This window comes from Eupeodes corollae, chromosome 2 (assembly GCF_945859685.1).
Source record: "Eupeodes corollae chromosome 2, idEupCoro1.1, whole genome shotgun sequence".
In the NCBI taxonomy this organism is placed as follows: Eukaryota; Metazoa; Arthropoda; class Insecta; order Diptera; family Syrphidae; genus Eupeodes; species Eupeodes corollae.
Genome location: NC_079148.1, coordinates 123,320,950 through 123,343,660, shown reverse-complemented (window position 1 = coordinate 123,343,660; position 22,711 = coordinate 123,320,950). Strand labels below are relative to the sequence as shown.

At 31.0% G+C, this 22,711-nt stretch overlaps 1 protein-coding gene across 9 annotated transcripts in view; it reads right to left on the bottom strand.

The window, feature by feature from the left end:
- Positions 1 to 21,441, bottom strand: part of LOC129947949 (serine-rich adhesin for platelets) — a 206,508-nt gene extending 185,067 nt beyond the window's left edge. For 3 of the 9 annotated variants that reach the window (XM_056058730.1, XM_056058731.1, XM_056058728.1), the window contains exon 1: positions 20,778 to 21,425. Coding sequence is in view for 7 of the 9 variants with exons in the window: in XM_056058728.1 (XP_055914703.1) it covers positions 20,778 to 20,813 (36 nt within the window). In the remaining 2 variants the exon portion in view is untranslated. Of the gene's footprint in view, positions 1 to 20,777 lie in introns of all 9 variants that reach the window. The other 6 variants (XM_056058733.1, XM_056058734.1, XM_056058727.1 and 3 more) reach the window with 5 other exon arrangements.
- Positions 21,442 to 22,711: the final 1,270 nt, after the last annotated feature.

Genomic DNA, 22,711 nt, shown 5'->3' with positions numbered 1-22,711 from the left:
TGTTTTCAAACTGCTATGGTAAAAAAACCACCCACGCAATTTTCTTGAGAGCCCTTTCTGCATCTTTCTGCCTTATTATCTGTATAACAAAATGTATTTGAAGTCGATATCTCTTCTGGTTCTTGAGCTATGGACGACGAAAAAAACGTCGCGAACGTACGGACGTACAAACGTACGTACACACGCACGCACAGACATCTTTCTAAAAATCTTTTATTTCGACTCTAGGGACCATGAAACGTCGAGAAATGTCAAAATTTTCAAATTTGACAAATCGGACCCATTAAAAGTTTGTCTATAATGTACTCGTATCAATTTTTACCAAATTTGCGTACTATTTTTTGTAGATTTTAATTTTTATGAGAAAATGGACTGTTGGATTTTTATATAAAAACTACTGAGTATCAAAAACAATATTTTCTGTGAAATGAAATAAGTTTGAAGCCAATACTTTTAATTTTTGAAAATCTATTCGAGTCGAAAGTAACCAAAGTTTAGTTTATTAGAGTTTTATTTTTTGTAAAAAAACTGTCAATTCGTTTTTTTTTAAATTTTATCAAATGTTTAAAACAATATTTTTTATAATATAAAATTAGTTTGAAGCCAATATTTAAAATTTTTTTTTTAAAAACGTTTGTTAAATTTTTTTAGGATTTGAATTTTTTGTACAAAAACTGTCAATTCAATTTTATTCAAAATTTTACTTAATGTTGACAACAATATTTTTTGAAAGAAAAAAGTTGATGAAAGCTTATATCTCAGAGTTTTAAAAAGGTATTTTAGGCGAAAATCAATTTTTACCAACTTTTATGAATTTTTTTTTTAGGTTTTTATTTTTTGAAAAAAAACTGTCAATTCGATTTTGCGCAAAATTTTATCATTATATTATCATTATATATCAGAAATGTCAAAATTTTCAATTTGACAAATCGGATCCATTTCAATAACTTCTTATGGGAAGGTTATAAAAGAAACAAATTTCGTGGACATTAAAATAGATACAAAGATTTTAAAAACAATGATATTAAATGCAAAGCTATTCTGGATTAAAAATGATTTCAATTTCTGGTAGCCTTAGCTTTAATTACAGTGTGTCATCTGTTGAACATTGAGTCAAATAATCGGCGGCATCTGTTAATCGAAATATTTTACCACTCTTGTTGAACCATCCAAAGTTCGGTTTAATTTGTTGTTAAATGTTTTCCAAACGCGCATTTTAAATCTCCCAAAAATGTTTTATTGCATTTAAGTCAAGCAATTAAGATGGCCACTTCAATACGCTGTTTTTTTGGTCCTTAAAATACTTTTCAACAGATTGGATGTGTGCTTAGGGTTGTTGTCCTGCTGTAGAACACATTTAAGAGGCAGGTTTTCGTCCGCATAAGGCAGCATCGTATCCTTCATGATATTCGTCTTCATATTTTGATCCATTTTACCCCAATCAAATGTATTATTCCAACGCCATACCAAGATAATTAACCCCAAAATATGATACTGCCGCCACCATTCTTGACCGTTTTCTGGATGTATATGGGGTTCAGTACTTTCAAATTAAGCCTTGGAACGGTTTGTCTGCCATCACTTCCGAACAAATCTATCTTTGTTTCGTCCATCCACAATACATTCCACCACTTTTTGTCTCCTTCTGGCCCACTTCAATTAAAATGATCGTGAGCAAATTTAACCCGCTTTGTTATATTTTGTTTTCCTTAGAATGGTCACCATTATTGCGATCCTTCTAAGCAAGTTCTGGAAATTGTTGGAAGCTGTAGTTTGATTTTATTTCCCTTGAAGACTTGTAAGGATCTTTTTTTGGGGCGCCAATTACTATCAGTCTTTTCTTGGGGTTGTTTTGCTTGGTTTCCCCTCTGTTTTTTGGCTCTCACCGATTAAATTTCTTTTGCAATCAACTTGAGAAATATGGTCATTATTCTGGCATTTACCTCATTTTGTAGAAATAAAATGACAGCTTTCTTTTCTAGGTAACAATGATTACCGCAACCCATGCAGAATTAATTATGATATTATTGAAATAATTTGAATTTACTTCCTAAAGTCAACTTATTTTTTTATAAAAGTAAAAAAATATTAAAAACTAATGTTTTTGATATACTAGTTAAATATTAAGGTCTGTGTTCCAATGTGTTTCTATTTTAATGACCTCATCTCCAAACAACCAAAAAGCAAAAAAAAATCCATGTTTTGCATAAGAAAGTCTAACTTTTTTTTGATAACGGTTAAAACTACTTCTAATGCATGTTATTGTTTTAATTTGGGTTAAATCTTAGCAACTGACTCTGTTGTCTTTTTTTAATGTCCATGCCTGTAAGTGAATATAGCATTTTAGTGGCAATACATATTTTGCTAAGAGTATTTGTAGTATGGTCCTGAAAAGTTAATGTGTTGTCTAAATGTACACCAAAATATTTGACAGAATTATTCCACGGCTTGTCATAGTTATTTATCTTTAGTTAATTAAGTGGTAAGGCACAGGTTTTTCTTTCCCTGCCAAAAAAGGTTGCCTGTGTTTTTTCAGCATTTAGACTTACTTTTCATGTTATGAAATAATCATGAATTTTATTTAGTTGCAAGTCATTTTCAATTTCATAACCAATTTTACTTGAACTGTAAATGGTGGTATCATCGGTTCAATATTTCTGGAAATCAGCAACATATGTAACGTATAATAATAATGGACCTAATACTGAGATTTGAGGTACCCCCCATGTTATTTTTTTAACAGAAGAGTGTTTTCTATTTAAATTAACTTGAAATTGCTTGTTTCTAAGGAAGCTTTGTATTAGTTTTAATATATATAAAGGAAAACCGAATAATTTTAGTTTATGAAGTAGAACATCATGAAATATGCTTTCAAAAGCCTTTTCAACATTCAGAAGTTAATGTTTAGTAAATATAAGCAGATAACTAGTTCCTCATATGTTTTAGTAAATTAAATTTAAAGTAGGTTCTATAAATTTACAAGAGTCAACAATCTTACATGTCCGGTTGTTCATCTCAAGTGTCAAAACCTAAGGAATTTTTCTTACCATTACAAACATTATGTTGACTTTGATTGTAACAATGTATGCATAATGCATATAACTTATTAGCGCGTTGCCACTATAGTTTAACCATAAGTAAAGTATGTATATCTAAGTATCATACAACCCAGCTGGTTTTGATGAAGGTATGTAAACCTCTATTTGGCCAAGCATTGGTATATAACAAACAATTAACTATGTACCTAATCACTGATTGTGCAGCGATTAAATAATTCCAAACATACTCTGCTTGTACCAATCTATTTGTATGGTAGCTATGTGCTGTATTGTGTATATATATATAAAGACAGAATGCACATATAACCAACTGAACTGAGTGCACACAAATTAATTGCATCCAACGCATTTGATGCGTGCAGATTTTTATACTCAGGCACCATATTAACCGCACGCAGCTATATTCTTTTACCTCTATCAATTTTTAAGGAATTGTTAGTTTTTGGGAATATGTTTCTTTAACTTCCCAAAGGAAGTTATTATAATCGGTCCGATTTGTTGAATTGAAAATTTCGACGTTTTAATGTTCCTAGAGTTGGCGTGGGTGTGTGCGTACGTCCGTACGTCCGCACGTTCGTGAAGTTTTGTTGTCGTTCATAGCCAATAGAAATAGCAAGAAATAAAAGAAATATCGACTTTTAATAAATTTTGTTATACAAATGAAAATGTAGGAAGATGCAGAAAGGACTCTCAAAAAAATTGAATGGGTGTTTTTTTTACCATAGCAATTTAAAAAAAAGGTGAATATTTTGGTTCAACCCAAAATATCTCACGAACCAATAATGCTAACAACTTGAATTAAATTTGATATTATATATTGTAACGGAATACCAAATATGCATGTTTTTGAAAAAAATCCAATTAAAAATCAAAAAACTGATAAAATATTTGTCACTTTGAAAATGTTAGAAAAAAAATGATTTTGTACAGCAAAGAATAACATTTTTAACATCTGGTATAATTTTGAGAAAAATCGAATTGACAGTTTTTTCTACAAAAAATAAAAACCTAAAAAAATCATCACTAAAACTTGGTAAAAATTGATTTGCGACTCAAATATCTTTTAAAAAATTTGAAATATTGGGTTCAAACTAATTTTATAACACATTAAATGTTCTTCTCGATATTCAGTAATTTTTGTATAAAAATCCATTCATAAAAAAATAAAATCTACAAAAAAATAGTACGCAAGATTGGTAAAAATTGATGTTCGGTTTCAAAATCTCGTGAATAATAAAAGATATTGACTTCAAATTAATTTCATTAATCCATTTTGTTCGTATAAGAAATAAAAGGAAGCAATTAAGAAATGCTGCTGAAATTGTTTAAAATTGGTTTTCGACTAAAAATCTCGTTAAATAAAATTGAATTTGATATCAAACTATTTCAGCATATATGCAAAATATTGTTGGTAATTTTGAAATTTTGGTGAATAATTCATCAGACAACTTTTTTTAGAAAACACGAAAACCTACAAACCTTTTAAGCATTACTAATCGACAAACGGGATGGGAAATTATCAGTGTGAAATTATCAGACTCTTCGGAATTAACAAATGTGAAAAAGTTGAAGAGTTTTTCAGGAATGTTCAATTTTGATGCAGATGCGGAAAGAAAACCGTCGCAATGTCGTTCAAATGTCGTCTTATTTGTCACAAGAAACTTAATTTATTAATTTCTTTTAAATACGGTTTTTGTAAATAACATGTTTCATTTATTTAGTGCTTATGTAATAGATTTGAATCTCGTTTAAAAAATTGATTTTCGAAAACAATTTTTACCAAGTTTTTGAAGGTTATTTCTTATTGCGAGAAAACAACTTTCAATTGAATTGTTTTTATTTTTATTCGCCATGTTTATTAGTCCTTAAGATTTTGATGGCGAAAAAAACACAGAGAATTCGAAAAATACGCTCGTTTACAATAACTTCCAATTTAAAGTTAAACAAAATAAAAGGAATGTTCCACATACGCTACGAAAAGCCTTACCACAAAAAATAGAAATCATTTGGGAAAAAATATACAAATATATTTAGAATTTTAAAGTTTGATTGACAACCACACTAGAGAGTGTGAAATTTGAGTCTTGTGTTCGTTTTTGGACATCTTTAAAAAAATACACTTTAACACTGAGTATATTTTTTCTCTCATATAATTAAGGCTGATAATTTTTCACCTAAGTATGAATTTCAATTCCCAGAAGCAGAAATTGTATCTTTCTGATGTGTGTTTCTGCATAATGCTTTTAGCCATTCATTCATACACACATGGAAACCGAAAAGGTGTAATGTAATCTGTGTCTGGGAGTTATGCACATAATCTTGTATAGGAATGACAATTTGCATTTTATAGTTGACCAAAATATGTCCATAAAAAGAAAGTGTCTGATGTTAGATACTTAATGTCTATATGAGAATGAATTGCGTAGGTCTAGGTATACCTTTCGGAATTGAAGTTGTGTATCATATGACAATAGGTTTGTTGTTGGAGATATTTTGAAAAAATACATGTAGCTGATGCCAACTTTTTGTTTTTGAATTGTGAGTTGGAGTTTTGTTTATTTGCTTGAAATTCTTTTGCATTTCGTGTCATCGGGTGATGGTGTGAGACCCCATTGAAAACAAATTTAATCTCTTAACGACTTTACCTTTATAGTGTGATCGCGTGGACTCAATTTCACTGTAGATAGGTATACGCTTCTTATTCATCCTTTCACCTTTCTATTTTGGCCAATTCATCGTGTCGCTCCATCGTCGCATCTCGTAGCCGTTGTACTTTCGTTGTAAGTGTGTTTTGTTTTTGTTTTATTTGACTATGAGACAAGTGACTTAGCGTGAATAGCGGTTTTGCAAAAATTAAACGCAGTAATTATAACCTCTTGCCGAGGGCTTTATTGAAAATATTATCTTCTTTTCATAAACATGGTTGCCATTTCTTCTATTTTTTTAGATTACTCTTAAAAATTTTATCATAAGTTTCAAAATTTTGCTACAGATTAAAATGAACTAAGTGAAGAAGATGATTTTACTCTTGTTTTAAACGAGTTCTGAGTTTCTCACATTTCATTATAAATAGTTTTGGTCCACAGATTAAGTTTTGCTTGGTTACCTTTTTCATGAACGGTCTAAGCAGTGAGATGTGTTCAGATTAAACGTTTTTAGTGGCAGAACAAATTTAAAAACATGTTTATAGTCAGTAAATTGAACGATTTTAACAATATAAGGTTTTGCTATTTGAGCTATAAAATACTGTAAAAAATTGTCACTTTTAAACTTTCCACAGGAAGTTATTGTAATTGGTTCGATTTGTCGAATTGCAAATTTTGACATTTCTCGACGTTTCGTACGTACCTTCGTACGTCCGTACACTTTACGTTTTTTTAGCCGTCCATAGCTCAAGAAACAATAAAGATATCGACTTCAAATAAATTTTGCTATACAGATAATAATGAAGAAAGGAGTCTCAAACAAATTAAGTGCGGGTAATTTTTTGTACCATAACAATTTATGAAAAAAAGGTGAAAATTTTAGTTAACTCCTAATATCTCACGAACCAATAATGCTAGTAGAGACTTGAATTAAATTTTATAGTATACAATATTGTAACGTGAAACCAAACAAATAAATTTTTGGAAAAAAATCCAATTGAAATTGTTTTATAAATTAAAAAACCTAAAAAAATGTTGTCACCTCGAAAATATTACGAGCAAAAAATGGTATTATCTCCAAAACAATTTTGTATAACAAAAAATAACGTTTTTAACACCTGGAAAAAGTTTCAGAAAAATCGATTCGACAGTTTTCTTACAAAAAATAAAAACCAAAAAAGAATTAACAAAAGTTGGTAAAAATTTATTTCGGCACAAATATCTTTTCAAAAATTTCAGATATTGGCTTTAAACTGATTTTACCTTAAAAAATATTGTTGTCAAATCAAAGAAAAGTCGAATTGACAGTTTTTTTTTTGCAAAATTGGTTTTCGGCTCGTTAACAAAAGTAGATTTTAAAATAAAACTATTTCATTGCATGCAAAATATTGTTGGTAATTTTTAAATTTTTAAGAATAATTCAACTGGCAAAGTTTTAAAACAACACGAAAATCTACAAACTTTTAAGAAAGACAAATCGAAAGACGGAATGGGAAGTTATCAGTATGGGTCGCATCCCAGCCTTTTTTTAAGTTAAATTAATCCCTTTTTCCCGATCTAAGGAAATAGATGTACCGAAGAATACGTTCTTTAAAAATAAAGATAATGTTGCCTGTTTGATCATTTAAACTGATTTTTTTCCATCTTTAATCAAATAGAAATACTAAGCATTTTTTCGTTAATTCAACAAAATCAATCTTCATTGCAAAGTGGCTTAAGTTATGTCACTTAGTTTCATCTTAAAAACAAATGATTGTATGAAACATTAAGTGTGAAGGACCTTAACGTTTAACGAGCGAACATAGCGATTTCTTTTGGATTTCAAACAAATACTTTGACACCAATTTCTTTCGTAAATCGAAAATGGCTTTTTTAAATTTGACGCACGAATCTCGTGTCAGCATCTTTAGTCCAAACTTTTTATAGATGAATTCAATATCTACAATCTTTTAATTAAATTTATACAAAAATAAATTTGGAAAAAATTCCATTCCCTAAAAAGTATATTTTTGCTATTTTAACTTAAATATTGAATTTAAAATATAAATATTTCTTTTAAAAATTCAGAAATATGCAGACATTTTTTTTTCTATTGTGGCAACCTCTTATCTGGCTCTCACTCCTCATTCTCCAGTTGGATTAAATTAAACGGTCTTTCTAAAATAAATAAAAATATAAATGAATAAATCTAACCACTGTCGTTGGCGGAGTAAAATAGAAATTAATTTCATCAAGAAGTGTCACAGATAAAAAGTTCTTCTTTTTTTTTGTATTTTTCACAAGGTACTAGAGAGTGGCTGATTGGATGATGCTTTAAAGCCTTCAGAATAATGTGTGTGTCTTCATTTCTTTTCTTTTAGCTGTCTTTCCATATAGTAAAGATAATATGTCCAATTCCGAAAACCAGCAGTGAATCTCTGATGCTGATGATTGTGCGGTTGTGGCCATGAAGCGTTAAATCAACTCCACTTAGAATTTTGGGGTTTTCAGTTATAGCTATTTTGCATAAGTAAATATATTCTTGAGGAATATTTTATAAATCATGTTTGTGTGTCGGTGGCATACATTATAAATACACACATATATATATATACGATATGTGCTGAAGAACAAAACGAACCTTTTATCTAATTTATTATGTATGTTTGATTTTGGTTTCTGTTTCCGTTTCGATGAATACTCCATTTGGAAAAACATTTATATAATAATCGGTTTTGGTTTCAAGTTGATATTATAAATGTTTGTATTTATGAAAACAAACAGGGTAAAAGATTTATTTAGAAAGGGACTTGCGAGAGGTAACTACTATATTTTATTGAAAACAAAGTTCTTCCTCTTTTTTTGTTGTTAAATTGAAACAAATGGAAATTAAATTCGAAATCAAATGTCAAGATTTTCTGTACTATGACAGTGTTCAGTATTATTTTGAAATTAAGAAGAGGCTTGCATGTGACTTACAGTTCCTTATAGAGATTTTCAAATTGTATTTATGTACCGGTCAGATTTTTGTATTTGAATAAAAGAAACAACGTTTTTTTCGTCGTCTATAGATAAAGATCCAGAAGAGCTATGGAATTCAAATAAATTTGTTTGTACAGATAAAATTGCAGAACTATGCAGAAAGGGCTCTCAAGAAAATTGCGTGGACGTTTTTTTACTATAGCAGTTTAAAAAAAAAGGTGAAAATTTAAGTTAACCCTAAATATCTCACGAACCAATGACGCTAGAGACTTGAATTAAATTTTATATTATAAATTGTAACGCGATACAATAATAAATTAAAAATCGAATATTTTACGAATAAAAAATTAATTCAATTTCAGATAATTTTGTGCTGATAAAATTTTGATCAGAATCGAATTGACAGTTTTTTTTTATAAAAAATAAAAACCTAAAAAAACATTATGCAAAGTTGGTAAAAATTGAATTTCGACTCAAATATCTTTTCAAAAACTTGAGATTATAGCTTCAAACTTATTTAATGTTATAAGAAATATTATTTTCACAATTCGGTAAAATGTTGAGAAAAATTGAATAGACATTTTTTTTTACAAAAAATAAAAACTTAAGAGAAAATATCACTCAAAGTTGATAAAAATTAATTTTCGACTCAAATATCTTTCAAAAATTTGAAATTATGGCTTCGAAATAACTTTAGGTTAGGTTAGGTTATAGTGGCTGTCCAAGATGGAAACGGACACACTTAGGCCAGTTTAATGGCCCATTGTGATACCACATGAACCTTGAGGCTTCCTCCTAAGCTCAATGGAACCAGCTAGAGTCCCTTACGAAACGTGAGAGGCTGATTATCCCGATATGATTTAGATCGTTGAGATCGTTAAAGAAGAATTCTCCTAGGTAATTCTTGCGTTTTCGAGCTAGAGCAGGGCATGTGCAGAGAAGATGAAGAACCGTTTCTTCCTCTTCCTCGTCCATACAGCTTCTGCAAAAGTCATTTGAGAATACGCCTAGTCTCGTGGCGTGCTTTCCTATTAGACAGTGTCCGGTTATGACACCTATTATTGAGCTTATATGCGATCTGCTTAGAGAGCGCAAGCACCTTGAACGTTTTATATCCAGTGTTGGCCAGATGTTTTTTGTGGCTTGACACGTGGAGATGTTGTTCCACCTGGTGCCAGCACTCCTCACAGCGTCTTGCATTAGCAACATTTTACAAGTAGCGATTGGTATGCCAGTACTTGCCAAACGTGGTAGGATGGGCTGTACTGTACCGTTCCTGGCGAGTTCATCTGCCTTATACAGTTACCTGGAATGTCTCTATGGCCCGGCACCCAGCAAAGGTGAATATTAAACTGTTGCGCCATCTCCATTAGAGATGATTGACAGTTATGGACTGTTATAGAGTTTGTAGAAACAGAGTCCAGAGATTTGATAGCGGCCTGGCTGTCAGAGAAAATACGGATATCAGATGTTGATATCACGTTTTCTTTGAGCCAAGACAAGACTTCCTTAATCGCCAAAAGTTCCGCCTGAAACACGCTACAATGATTGGGAAGGCGGAATGAGAGACTTAATTTCAGCCGTTGAGAGTACACACCTCCACCAACCCCTTCTTTGGTTTTTGAGCCATCTGTGTAAAAATGGATTGACTCTTCCTCCAAGAATGTCCTATCCTCCCAAAAAGATCTGGTAGGTATAGAAATCTGGAAGTTTCTGTCGAATTGTAGTTGGGGGATGGTGTAGTCTGTGTGCTTTGGAATTGATTCTAAGTACCTCAGAATTACGAAGTGGCCAATGTTGTTGTTAGTCCACTGCGACGAAGCATTGACGCGAATACCAGAGCTTGCAGCTATTTGTTTGCTAAATATGTCAAGAGGTGTAAGGTAGAGCAAGGTGTCCAGTACCGCTGACGGTTTCTGCGAAGCTATCCGCTTATACATAGGCAGGCTGAACGTTGGACTTTATTTAACTTATTCAATTTATTCAATTTAGTTTTTTGTCTAAGACAAGACCCAGGTATTTAGCCTCGTCTGAGAATTTTAAATGGATTCCTTTAATATAGGGAGGGTTGTCAAATGGAATTTTGTATCTCCTCGAAAATAAGACCAGATCGGTTTTGTGTGGGTTAACACCCAGTCCACACCTATAGTCTGTCCAAGGCATTTTGTAGGAGTTCTTTTAGGATGATAAGATGCTTTCCTGAAACTGCTATAGCAACGACCTCCATATAGGCTATTACTCTGAAACCTTCCGCATCCAGACTAGTTAGGATTTCATTCACCACTAGGTTCCAGAGAAGAGGGGATATAACACCACCTTGCGGTGTCCCTCTACTAACGAATCGTCTGCTAGAAGAGTTGCCCAGTTTTGAGTTAATTATTCTGCTAGTAAGCATTAAATGAATAAACTCCCGAAGCGAACTCTCAACATTTAGAGATGTCAGTGTAGATGTGATTGCAGATGTGTCCACGTTGTTAAAGGCACCTGCGATGTCAAGAAAAGCAACCATAGTGAACTCTTTATGATGGAGTGAATATTCGATGGTGCGAACTAAAGTGCGTAACGCTGTTTCCACCGATTTACCTTTACAGTAGGCATGTTGATAAATGGATATCAATCAATCTTTCCAGGGTCTTAAGAAGGAATGATGATAGACTTATAGGTCGTAGATCTTAAGGATTGTCTTGGGAGCATTTACCTGCTTTAAAGTGAGTGTCCAACAGTAAGTTCAGCGATTCATTACTTGAATTTGTCCAGGAGCCGTCTGCATTTTTCAAGCAGCTTGGCATAGCTGGATTAGTTGAAAGAATTTTCCGTAACCTAGAGGCTTCGGAAGTTTCTTCCATCATGCCACAGAAGGATCGCCAAGAAGATCGCTTGGATTTCCTTAGTGCCTTCTTGTAGATTCTTAGGGATTCTTTGTAGGAGTCCCAATGAGAGGCTAGTCTTGCAGCTTTGGCCCGGTTGACTTTAACTTATAAAAAATATTGTTTTCAACATTCAGGCAAATTTTGAGAAAAATCTTATTGATAGTTTTTTTTTATAAAAATAAAAACCTAATACTAAAACTTGGTAAAAATATACTTTCGACTTATAAAGCTTTTCAAAAATTAAAAATATTGTCTTCAAACTTTTTTTATTTCTCCGAAAATATTTGTTTTCGATATTCAATAGTTTTTTTTTATATAAATCCAACTGACCGTTTTTCATACAAAAATAAAATCTACAAAAAATAGGACGCAAGTTTCGTAAAAATGGATGTTCGGTTCTTGATGTCTTTCAAACTCATCCAATTCATCCAATTTGTAAAATTTTAGATTTGCTACTAAAATTGGTAAACATTGGTTTTTGACTGAAAATCTCGTTTAAGAAAATAGTTTGAAATCAAACTATTAGATCATAGGTACTATATTGTTGGTTGCTTTTAATTTTTTAAAAATAATTCAAATGACAACTTTTATTAACAAAACACTAAAATTATAAAAACCTTGTTATATTCGCAACCCAGCCTCTTTTTTTCCACTTAATATGGTGGGAGATAAGTAAAAAAAGTCGGTCTGTTTGACTGTTTTCCTTCACCCTTACAGCCCAAACTTTTGGGTCGATTTAGTTTAAGCTTGTGAGCTACGGTCTTAAGCCAAATCGCGTTAGGCGTTTTTTCCAATTTTTAAGGACGAAAAAAAAAAGTACCTTTTCCAAAATTGCAAAGTTCGAATTTTCTCATAAACGAACACATAGATTTTTTAAAATTATCTTTAACTCTTTTTTCTTGTAAAAATGTAAAAAGTGTATCAATGAGCTCTAAAGCTGTGTACCTAAAATATTTTTAAACTCATATTCAAAAAATGCAAAAACAATTAAAAAACCGCTCCAACGATTCCGTTTTAAGATAAAACTCTTGAAAAATATAAGTTTTTTTTGAAAAAATCAAATGGTCTTTAAATATTTGAAACCAATTTAGACAAATGAGCAAGCTCGAGTGACCAAGTCGTTTATTTTATTTTGTATCATACATATATGTATGTACGTTCTTTACTTTACTTTCTTGCAATTTTATAAAAAAGAGGCTTTGATGCAACCCACACTGATAACTTCCCATCCCGTCTGTCGATTTGTCTATATGTACTCGTATCAATTTTTAACAAATTTGCGTACTATTTTTTGTAGATTTTATTTTGTATGAAAAAACTGTCTGTTGGATTTTTATATACAACTTACTAAATATCGAAAAACAATTTTTTCTGTAAAATAAAATAAGTTTGAAGTTTGAATATTTTTAATTTTTGAAAAGCTATTTGAGTCGAAAGTAAATTTTTACCAAGTTTTAGTATTGTTTTTTTTTAGAGTTTTATTTTTTGTACAAAAACTGTCAATTCGATTTTTTTTTAAATTTTACCGAATGTTGAAAACAATATTTCTTATAAGATAAAATTAATTTGAAGCCAATATATCGAATTTTTGAAAAGATATTTGAGTCGAAAATCAATTTTTACCAACTTTTATTAATTTTTTTTAGGTTTATTATTTTTTGTAAAAAAAACTGTCAATTCTATTTTTTTTTTCAATATTTTTCAAAATATTGAAAACAATATCTTTTATAACATAAAATAAGTTTGAGGCCTAAATTTCAAGTTTTTGAAAAGATATTTGAATCGATATTCAATTTTTACCAACTTTGGGTAATGTTTTTTTTTAGATTTTTATTTTTTATAAAAAAAACTGTCAATTCGATTTTTCTCAAAATTTTATCAGGTGTCAAAAATATTATTTTTCGCTGCGCAAAATTATTTTGGAGATGAAATCATATTTTAGTCGTAAAATTTTAGAGACGACAAATTTTTTTTTTTCAGGTTTTTTGATTTATAAAAAAAACCGTTTGTGGGATTTTTTTAAAAATTATACTTCTTTGATATCACGGTTAACCAAAATGTTCACCTTTTTTTCAAACTGCTATGGTAAAAACCACCCACGCAATTTTGTTGAGAGCTTTTTCTGCGTCTTTCTGCATTATTATCTGTATAACGAAATTTATTTGAAATCGATTAGTCTTCTGGTTCTTGAGCTATGGACGACGAAACAAACGTCGCGAACGTACGTACATACGCACGCAAAGACATCTTTCTAAAAATCTTTTATTTCGACCCTAGGACCTTGAAACGTCGAGAAATGTCAAAATTTTCAATTTGATAAAACGGACCCATTACAATAACTTTCTATGGGAATTTAATAAGAAGTTAACGAATTTCTTCAGATTTTCACAATTTTAAGCAAAATAATCTTTCTCAATTTCGCTAACTTGTCCTAATAAGAAACGAATAATACCAACCCATTGCCCAATTTTAAGTTAATCTGGTATCTAAGTAAAATTATAAAACCCGCAAAAGAATTTATTTTGAAATGCAGTTCAATAACGATCGAATTGTTGAATATCAAAGAAAGTCTTCTATTCTATCTTTGTTTCGATTACTATAATTTTAGCTAAACGATCACAATTATTTGTCAACGTCTAAAAGTTCTTATTATTAATTTTGTTAAGGTCTTACAGAGAAGCACCAATGTCAATAGTCAGAACAGGATTATGAAATTTGGAACAGTCATATTTTTCAAAAGCAAGAGCAAATGTAACAAACATGTTCTTCCGTTATTTTCTTTTAGATCGTTTTAAATTTCTATAAGATTTAACATAAAAATTTACTTATTTTTGGTTCTCTGCGGAAACAAATTAAATTTAATCCAATATTTAGTTTTAAAATAGATAACGGTTAATGTTTAAATTTGTTGGTAGTCTTTGCCTTTTCTTAATTTAATGTCTTCATTTATTTCTTTGAGTGAAACATTCAAGAGTAAGCACAAGGATTGTGTTACTTTGTTGGTAGGTACTTAATAAAAGTAATGACAAAGATAATTAAATAAACAACCAATATCATTAAAATCACTTGCCTTTTCGTCTCATGGGTATTCAACTGAACTCAAAGTCCTTTAAAAGCCTCTTAAGTTCAATATGCACCTGTGCCTCTCTCTCAATCTAAATGTAATAAAATTTTATTAAACTGCTTCAATTTTATAGGTATTGAATTAATATATAAAACTCACAAGTTTCCTATACCAAAACCTATTACATACCTATAATAACAACACACATAATTTTTATTAAAGGAAAAACACACACTTCCCAACAAAAAAAAAAAGAAAAAACGATAAGGAAAAATAATGACATGAGTGTTTTAGTACAATAAATAAAATTTACTGCTTTATTTTCCACAAAAATTTCACTTCATACAAGTGTGTTCATATCCATACATACATATGTTTCAAAAATTGTATCTTTTCGCTATAAAATAATAACACATAGCTACATAAATATGTATCTACACATGTATATAGATATTATGAAGGAACGCAGACGACACAAACCATCTTGTTGAACCAAAAGAAAATTTATTTTCAATTGCATATCAAATAAAAATTTAAAATTTATTACCCGCACAATTTAATATCTCAAGGACTATAACAGACTACATAAACAAACACGTCATTTTGTGCATCATATTTCATTCAAATAAACACACATTCCGTTACCAGATTCCGATGCCAGATGACAGTATTTATAACAACTTAACCAGTTTTGCCATTTCTCACTTTTTCTTTGTTGTTGTTTCTCTTTATCATTTATTTGAATTGAATTCACTTTTGCGATTTGCCCACGCTGTTGGTAGGAGGTAAGGTACTATAGGGTAACTATTTTTATGTACAGTGGTGTGTTAAAATATTTTTACCAAAACTTTTATTTGAGCTTCAAAAGTATTGTAATATGAATAAATTGAATTCTGGTTTGAGGATTTTAGTTTAAAAACTGGTCAAATTTTATGTTCATTGAGAACCAGGGCCTAGTGACTTACAACAATCAACCATTCATGTGTGCGAGTACTGTTGTCAGGGATGACCCACAATTTTAAGCCGAATCCGGTAACTTAAGAAAGCACTCTTTATGACAAGAATAACTTTTGGACTCCGCGCCAAGGAAGTACCCTAAAAAAAATGTGTGTTCTTTTTTTTGGATGGCACAGGCGAGAGTTGAACCTAAGACCTCTAGCATGACAGTCCAACGCACTACAACAATTTTTATAAACATTTTTTTAAGTATAATTTTTCATGAAAATAAATAAAAGAATCATTTTTAAAGTAACAATTTTTTGTTATAGAAATAAAATTTGTTTATAAGGCCACTTGTTTAAGTTTATTTAAGACTTGTCAAACATAACTCACATTTGCAGTGTCATGAACTGAATGTGCTAAACCATTTTCCGTTACGATTATTACGGTCGTCATAATCACCGGAAAAATTAGAAAGAAATCTAAAGGGAGTGCAAGCTATATTCTGGGCCTGTGCCTTACGTACGCTCAGTGAAAGATATTGCTGCATTTAACACCTTTTGGCTGTCTAGAAATAATGATTCAAATAATAATTGTGGTTTTAACAAGACGAGCTGTCAAGCCACACGAAACGACTAACCATTTTATATGGCGTGAGAAGTTTTCTGAGGGTCGCGTAATGTCCTTTTTTCCGTATATAATTTTTCATCTTGATCATGCGATTTATCATGTGACTGCATGGCAAGTATTGCATTCATACAAAATTTCAAACTCGAGATTTTAATCAAACATGACATGGTAAAGAAGTCGAAAAAAGTGGGTCTTCCAATTACATCCGTCTATCTGAATTTGCCCCCTATAACCCAAACCACTGAGTAGAATGAGTTACCACTTGCATGAGTTACAACTTGAACTCGCGTTAGGCGTTCGTACTTTCTAAATAACGAACCTATAGATTTTTATAAAATTTTCGTTAAATTTTGGTTTCTTAACATGGCTATTTTCAATACAAAAAAAAGAGGCTGGGATGCGACCCACACTGATAGCTTGCCATCCCGTTTGTAGGTTTTCGTATTTTGTTAAAAAAGTTATCAGTTAATTTAACTGATTCTAAAAAATTAAAAATAACCAACAATATTTTGTATAATGATGAAATAGTTTGATTTCAAAAACTATTTTTGCTAACGAGATTTTTAGCCGTAAACTAATTTTTACCAATTGTAGTAAATTTTAATTTTCTTATGAAAAAACAGACTGTTGGATTTTTATACAAAATTTACTGAATATCAAAATCACTATTTTCTGTGAGATAAAATGAAATTGAAACCAATATTTTAAATTAAAAAAAAAAAAAATATTTAAGTCGAAAATCAATGTTCATAAACTTTTAGTAATGCTTTTTTAAGTTTTTATTTTTTGTTATAAAACTGTCAATTCAATTTTTCTCAACATTTTATTGAATGTTGAAAACAATATTTCTTATAAAATAAATTTATTTAAAGCTAAAATTCAAATTTTTGATAAGATATTGGAGTCGAAAATCAATTTTTCAACTTTCATTCTTTTTTTAGGTTTTTATTTTTTGTAAGAAAACTGTCAATTAGATGTTTTTCAAAATTTTACCGAACGTTGAAAACAATATTTTTTTTAAGGTAAAATTAATTTGAAGCCATAATCTCAAATTTTTGAAAAGTTATTTAGTCGAAAATCAATTTTTCACAACTTTTAGTAATTTTTGTTTTAGGTTCTTGTTTTTTGTAAAAAAAAAATGTCAATTGGATTTTTCTCAAAATGTTACCAGATATCAAAATCCTTATTTTTTATTTTTCACATAAAAATAAAATAACTGCTCTAAATAACTGCTTACCAAAAAAAATCTTAAAACCATCACCTCCTGCGATAACTCAGGGGGTTTTGAAAGTGTGTGTTATGCTGTGAGTGTCCCAAAGGGGTTTTGGTTTAAGAAACTGATAACATTCTTAAATAAAACCAATTTTTTCATGGAATATAAGGTCGAATATCCCACCTTTATATCGAATAGGATATACATCAAAAGTTAATACGGTAGAACAGAGTAGGAGATATTAGTTTTTAAATTAACTTAAAAGTCATAAGGCTGTTGTTTTAAATAAATTAATTCGGAGGATATTAAAAACATGTACATCATTTTAAAAACAAGTCAAAATTATTATCAATTTAAACATAGTCGAATATTTCCTTAAAGATGAATGTCTTTTCTTTGTGGAGTATTAAGAAAAAAAGTGGGACATTTTTAATTGGTGTAGTACCCGTGGCATCATGGTTAGTGCGTTGGACTGTCATGCGAGAAGTCTTGGGTTCTATCCCTTCATGTGCCACTTAAAATTTTTTTCACGGCTACTTCCTCTTGCGAAGAATTGAAAAATTCTCCAAGATTAATTCTTGTCTCAACCGTCAACACTAGAAGCACAATCTTCCAAAGGTCCATCCAATTACTCGGATACGCAGATGATATTGACATAATTAGAATTTTGGGCATTGCGACGGAAGCGATGAAGATGGGTTAAGTGGTCAATGAGGGCAGGACCAAGTATATGCTGTCATCAAAAAAGGACACTTAACAACGACGTCTTGGACAAAACGTCACCATGGACATCTATAACTTTGAGGTAGTTAAGGACTTTGTCTACCTAGGCTACGCTTTTAACATATAGACAACGATACCAGCGCTGAAATAAAATGAAGAATAACTCTTGCAAATCGCTGCTTCTTTGGACTTAGAAGGCAATTGAGAAGAAAAGTCATCTCTCGAGCATATAAAATCACCATCTATAAGACACTCATCATCCCGGTTCTCATTTATGGCGCTGAGGCCTGGACCCTGTCTTAGGATGCTTCGAGAAAAAAATTCTTTGGGTGATTTTTGGTCCCGTACACATAGATGGAGCATGGAGTAGAAGATATAACGACGAACTGTACGGGCTGTACAGCGACACTGACCTAGTTAGCAGAATTAAAGTCCAACGGCTTATGATGTCCATCCGCTCTACATGACCTAGCCATCTAGGTCATGTAGAGCGGATGGAAATCAACGCTCCAGCCCGGAAGGTCTTCGAATCCAATCTCGAGGGACGGCGCAGTAGAGGAAGACCGCGACTCAGGTGGCGCACCCAGGTGGGAGAGGACCTTAACCAACTCGGCGTGCAAAATTGGAGACAGCTAGCTAGGGACCGAGCTGGCTGGAGACGCATGTTGGTTGAGTCCCAGGTCCACCCCGGACTGTAGTAAGTAAGTAAGTAATTCTTGTCATGAAAAAGTGCTTTGGCGAATAAGCCGTTCGGATTCGGCATATAAGTTGTAGGTCCCCTCCATCCCTGCGATTACTGGCAAACAGGAATGGTTGAGAGTTGTAAGTCACTAGGTCCTGGTTCTCCACGGACTGTTGCGCCTCCTATTTTTTTTTTAATTTTTTTTTTTTAAGGGTGTTTTTTTAGCTTTTTTTTACAATTTTGCAACACTGGTTTAAACAGCTGACTCACGTTTTGTTTCACTATCAAACATCTTTAATTTGGTCTATAATTTAACCATGAATCGTCTTAAAAACAAACAACGCTTGCAAATTATTGAATTATATTATCAAAATCTGTGCTCTGTTAAGAAAGTTCATCGCACCCTTCTTCCAGCTAGCGACGAAATTCATAAACTCATTTTTGGCTCAATGGGTACGTAAATAAGCAGAATTGTCGACTTTGGAGTGAATATCAGCCAGAAGCATAGCAAGATCTACCAATGCATCCAAAAAATGTCACAGTTTGATGCGGCTTATGGGCTGGTGGCATCATTGGACCGTACTTCTTCAAAGATGATACGAATTGTAACGTAACTGTGAATTTCGAGCTACCGTGAAATTATATCCAACTTTTTTTTTATAAAATGCCAGAGCTTGGCTTGCATGACATATGATTTCAGCAAAACGTTTCCCCATGCCACACAGTACGTGCAACAATGGACTTATTGAGAGGCGAGTTCGGTGAACATTTTATTTCACATTCGGGACCGGTCAATTGCCCGCCTATATTGTGCTATTTAACGCCTTTAGAGTATTTTGTATGTACCTAGCTATGTTAGAGCTCATGTATATACAGACAAGCCTGCTTCAATTGACGAATTGAAAAAACAAAGGTCAATATTTCCATAAAATAATCTTCAAACATTAAATAAAATGGACTTTGTTCTATCGATTCAAATAAATTATTTGTAAAACAGTCAAAAATAATGAGGCATCTTTCAAGGCACTGCTTTCTTGGAATTAAGAATACAACTAATAATCTTTTCAAACGTATTGTTCGTATGAAATTAACTCACAATTATTTCATTAAAGAGGTTTTGAACTATTATAAAAGAGAATAACTAGCCTCGGAATTATTCACTATCAAACATTTAGTTCTAGTTCAAATCGTAAATTTTCGACAAATGTGATGCCAAAAATTTTTTAGAACTTGAAAATTGACTATATATTTCTTATGTTTGACAAATAATCATGAAGTACTTTTTGATTTGTTTGACTAATTTTTATAACAGATATATTTTTTTTGGCATATATTTTTTAACTAGAATATTTTCGATAAATGTTGAAACATTTTTGTATAATGTTTTAAATTTATAAGGTTCTAAAAATTGATTCAACATCAAAACAAAAGTTTTACTTCAAACTTATTCATCACTTGAAATTTTAAAACGTTCTCTGCACAGCACTGTTTTTTTGTTTAGTTGTAGGAAGTCTTTTTATTCCCAACTATCAACTGACTGTCAGAAGTGAGTCAGTAACAATTTCTAAATATCAACTGCAAAATTCAACCCAACATCATACCTCTTAGACCGCGTTCCAAAAATGTGCGGTTGAATAAATACAAGTGCCAACCACTAAACTCAACAATTATGACCACAACAGCATCATCATCATCATAATTAAAAAACACACTTTAACAATCAAAACAGAGAATAGATAATTAGGTACATAGTATGTATGTACATAGGTACATAGCTCTGTAAAAAACATCACTTTCAAGGTAACAACTGTAAGCATATAATATTTGTCAATATTTACCTACTGATTAAAATTGTTTAAATAATACATCATCGGTATGTACCTATCTACGATTCCTAAGAAAATAAGTTGATGTTATTTTAAATGAGGCGAGGTGATACATTTTCAGTGGTGAATTAAATTGATTTTTAAAAAAAACAACAACAAACTTACATATCTTATCTTATCCGAATTCAAATTTGTATCCATAAAATGATAAATATATTGAATTTTTGTAATTATTGCGCTGCAATTTTTAAATGTAATCCAATGTTTTGTGCTTTATAACTTTTTTCCACTCTTATCAAACTCAAACTCAAATAATTCGCCTCACTTCACTGCACTTTGCCTTGCACTTAACTTTATTATCTCACTGATATACCAAAAACATAGCACAGCTTTCCAGGTATTAATATATATTTAAAAAATACAGAATATATTTTATAGAATTTCCTCAATAAATTCACAATTTATTTTTTGCTATCACGATTTTCAATAAAAATATGATAATTTAAATTCATAATAAACTTAAACAAACAAATTAATAAATACTATTTTTTGTTTCTTATGCGCGTATTAATAGACGCCGCGCCGATTCGTGCCGTCAAAATATACAAAGCGTACTGAGAAGCTACTGTTAACTACGTACTACGCTATGCACTGCCTCTTGTTAGCCTGACGATTTGTTACGATCGTGATCGTGGTCGTGAGTAACTTCTGGCTGGCGGAGACTTGAGAGCTTGAGACTGCTCTGCAACCTGTAAGGCAGTATAAAGGGATAGTTTTGGTTCTTTCTCTTGCGGTGTATTCTATTGGAGTTACCGTTTTACAATAACTACGCTGACGCGACACGAACGCGGCGACGTCATCAAAATATTCTCTTCGAAAAATGATTTCATTGTTTAATTTTTGTTTTGTTTTTGTCTATTTGTTTGTTATTTTTATCACGTGTCAATTTTAAGCTGGAAAAATAAAGACATAATAAAGAATTTATGGAAACAGAGGGGAGGTGAAGAAAATTATAATAAGAGTTAAAATGTATCGCACGGATAAGAAAGTACAGTGAGTCTGAGAATAATTGATATTATTTGATAAAACTAAAGATCGCTGCATTTTTTAAACTTCCTATAGGAAATTATTGTAATCAGCCTGTTTTTGTTGAATTGAAAATTTTGACATTTCTCGACGTTTCAAGGTCCCTAGAGTCGAAATAAAAGATTTTTAGAGAAATGCCGTGCGTGCGTGTGGACGTACTTTGCTACATTTTTTTTCGTAGTCCATAGCTCAAGAACCAGTTAAGATATCGACTTCATATAAATTTTGTTATACAGATAATAATTCAGAAAGATGCAGAAAAATTGAGTGAGTGTTTTTTTTAACCATAGAAATTAAAAAAAAGTGAACATTTTGGTTAACCTAAAATATCCCACGAACCAATATTGCTTGAGACTTGAATTAAATTTTATATTATATATTGTAACGTGATACCAAAATATTTTATTTTTGGAAAAAAATTAAATTAACGATTTTTTATAAATCAAAACCACTGAAAAAAAATATTTGTTACCTCGAATATTTTACGAACAAGAAATGTTTTTTTCTAAAAACTGATTCCGTGCAACGAAGAATAACGTTTTTGACATTAGAAAAAATCGAATTTAAAGTTTTTTCTATAAAAAATAATGGAAAAAATTACTAAAATTTGTAAAAAATTGATTTTTGAATCATGTATCTTTTTAAAAATTTAGGATTTTGTCTCATAAGAAATAATGTTTTCAACATTTGTCAAAATTATGAGAAAAATCAAATTGAAATCAAATGAAAATAAAACTAAATAAAAAATTAACAAAATGTATTTTCAAAACAACCCACATATTTCATTAAATGCAAAATATTGTTGGTAATTTAAAATGTTTTTCTTGTATTTTGTTTATATGTGGATGCAAATCACGAAAGCTATAAATGATATTTTAAAATTTCAAACACCAAAATGTTGGAACACATTTTTCAAGTGCTGATGTTCGTTATTAACTTTCCTTCGCTTCGGTCCGATTTGTCAAATCGAACATTTTGACATTTCTCGACGTTTCAAGATAGATCCGTTCGTG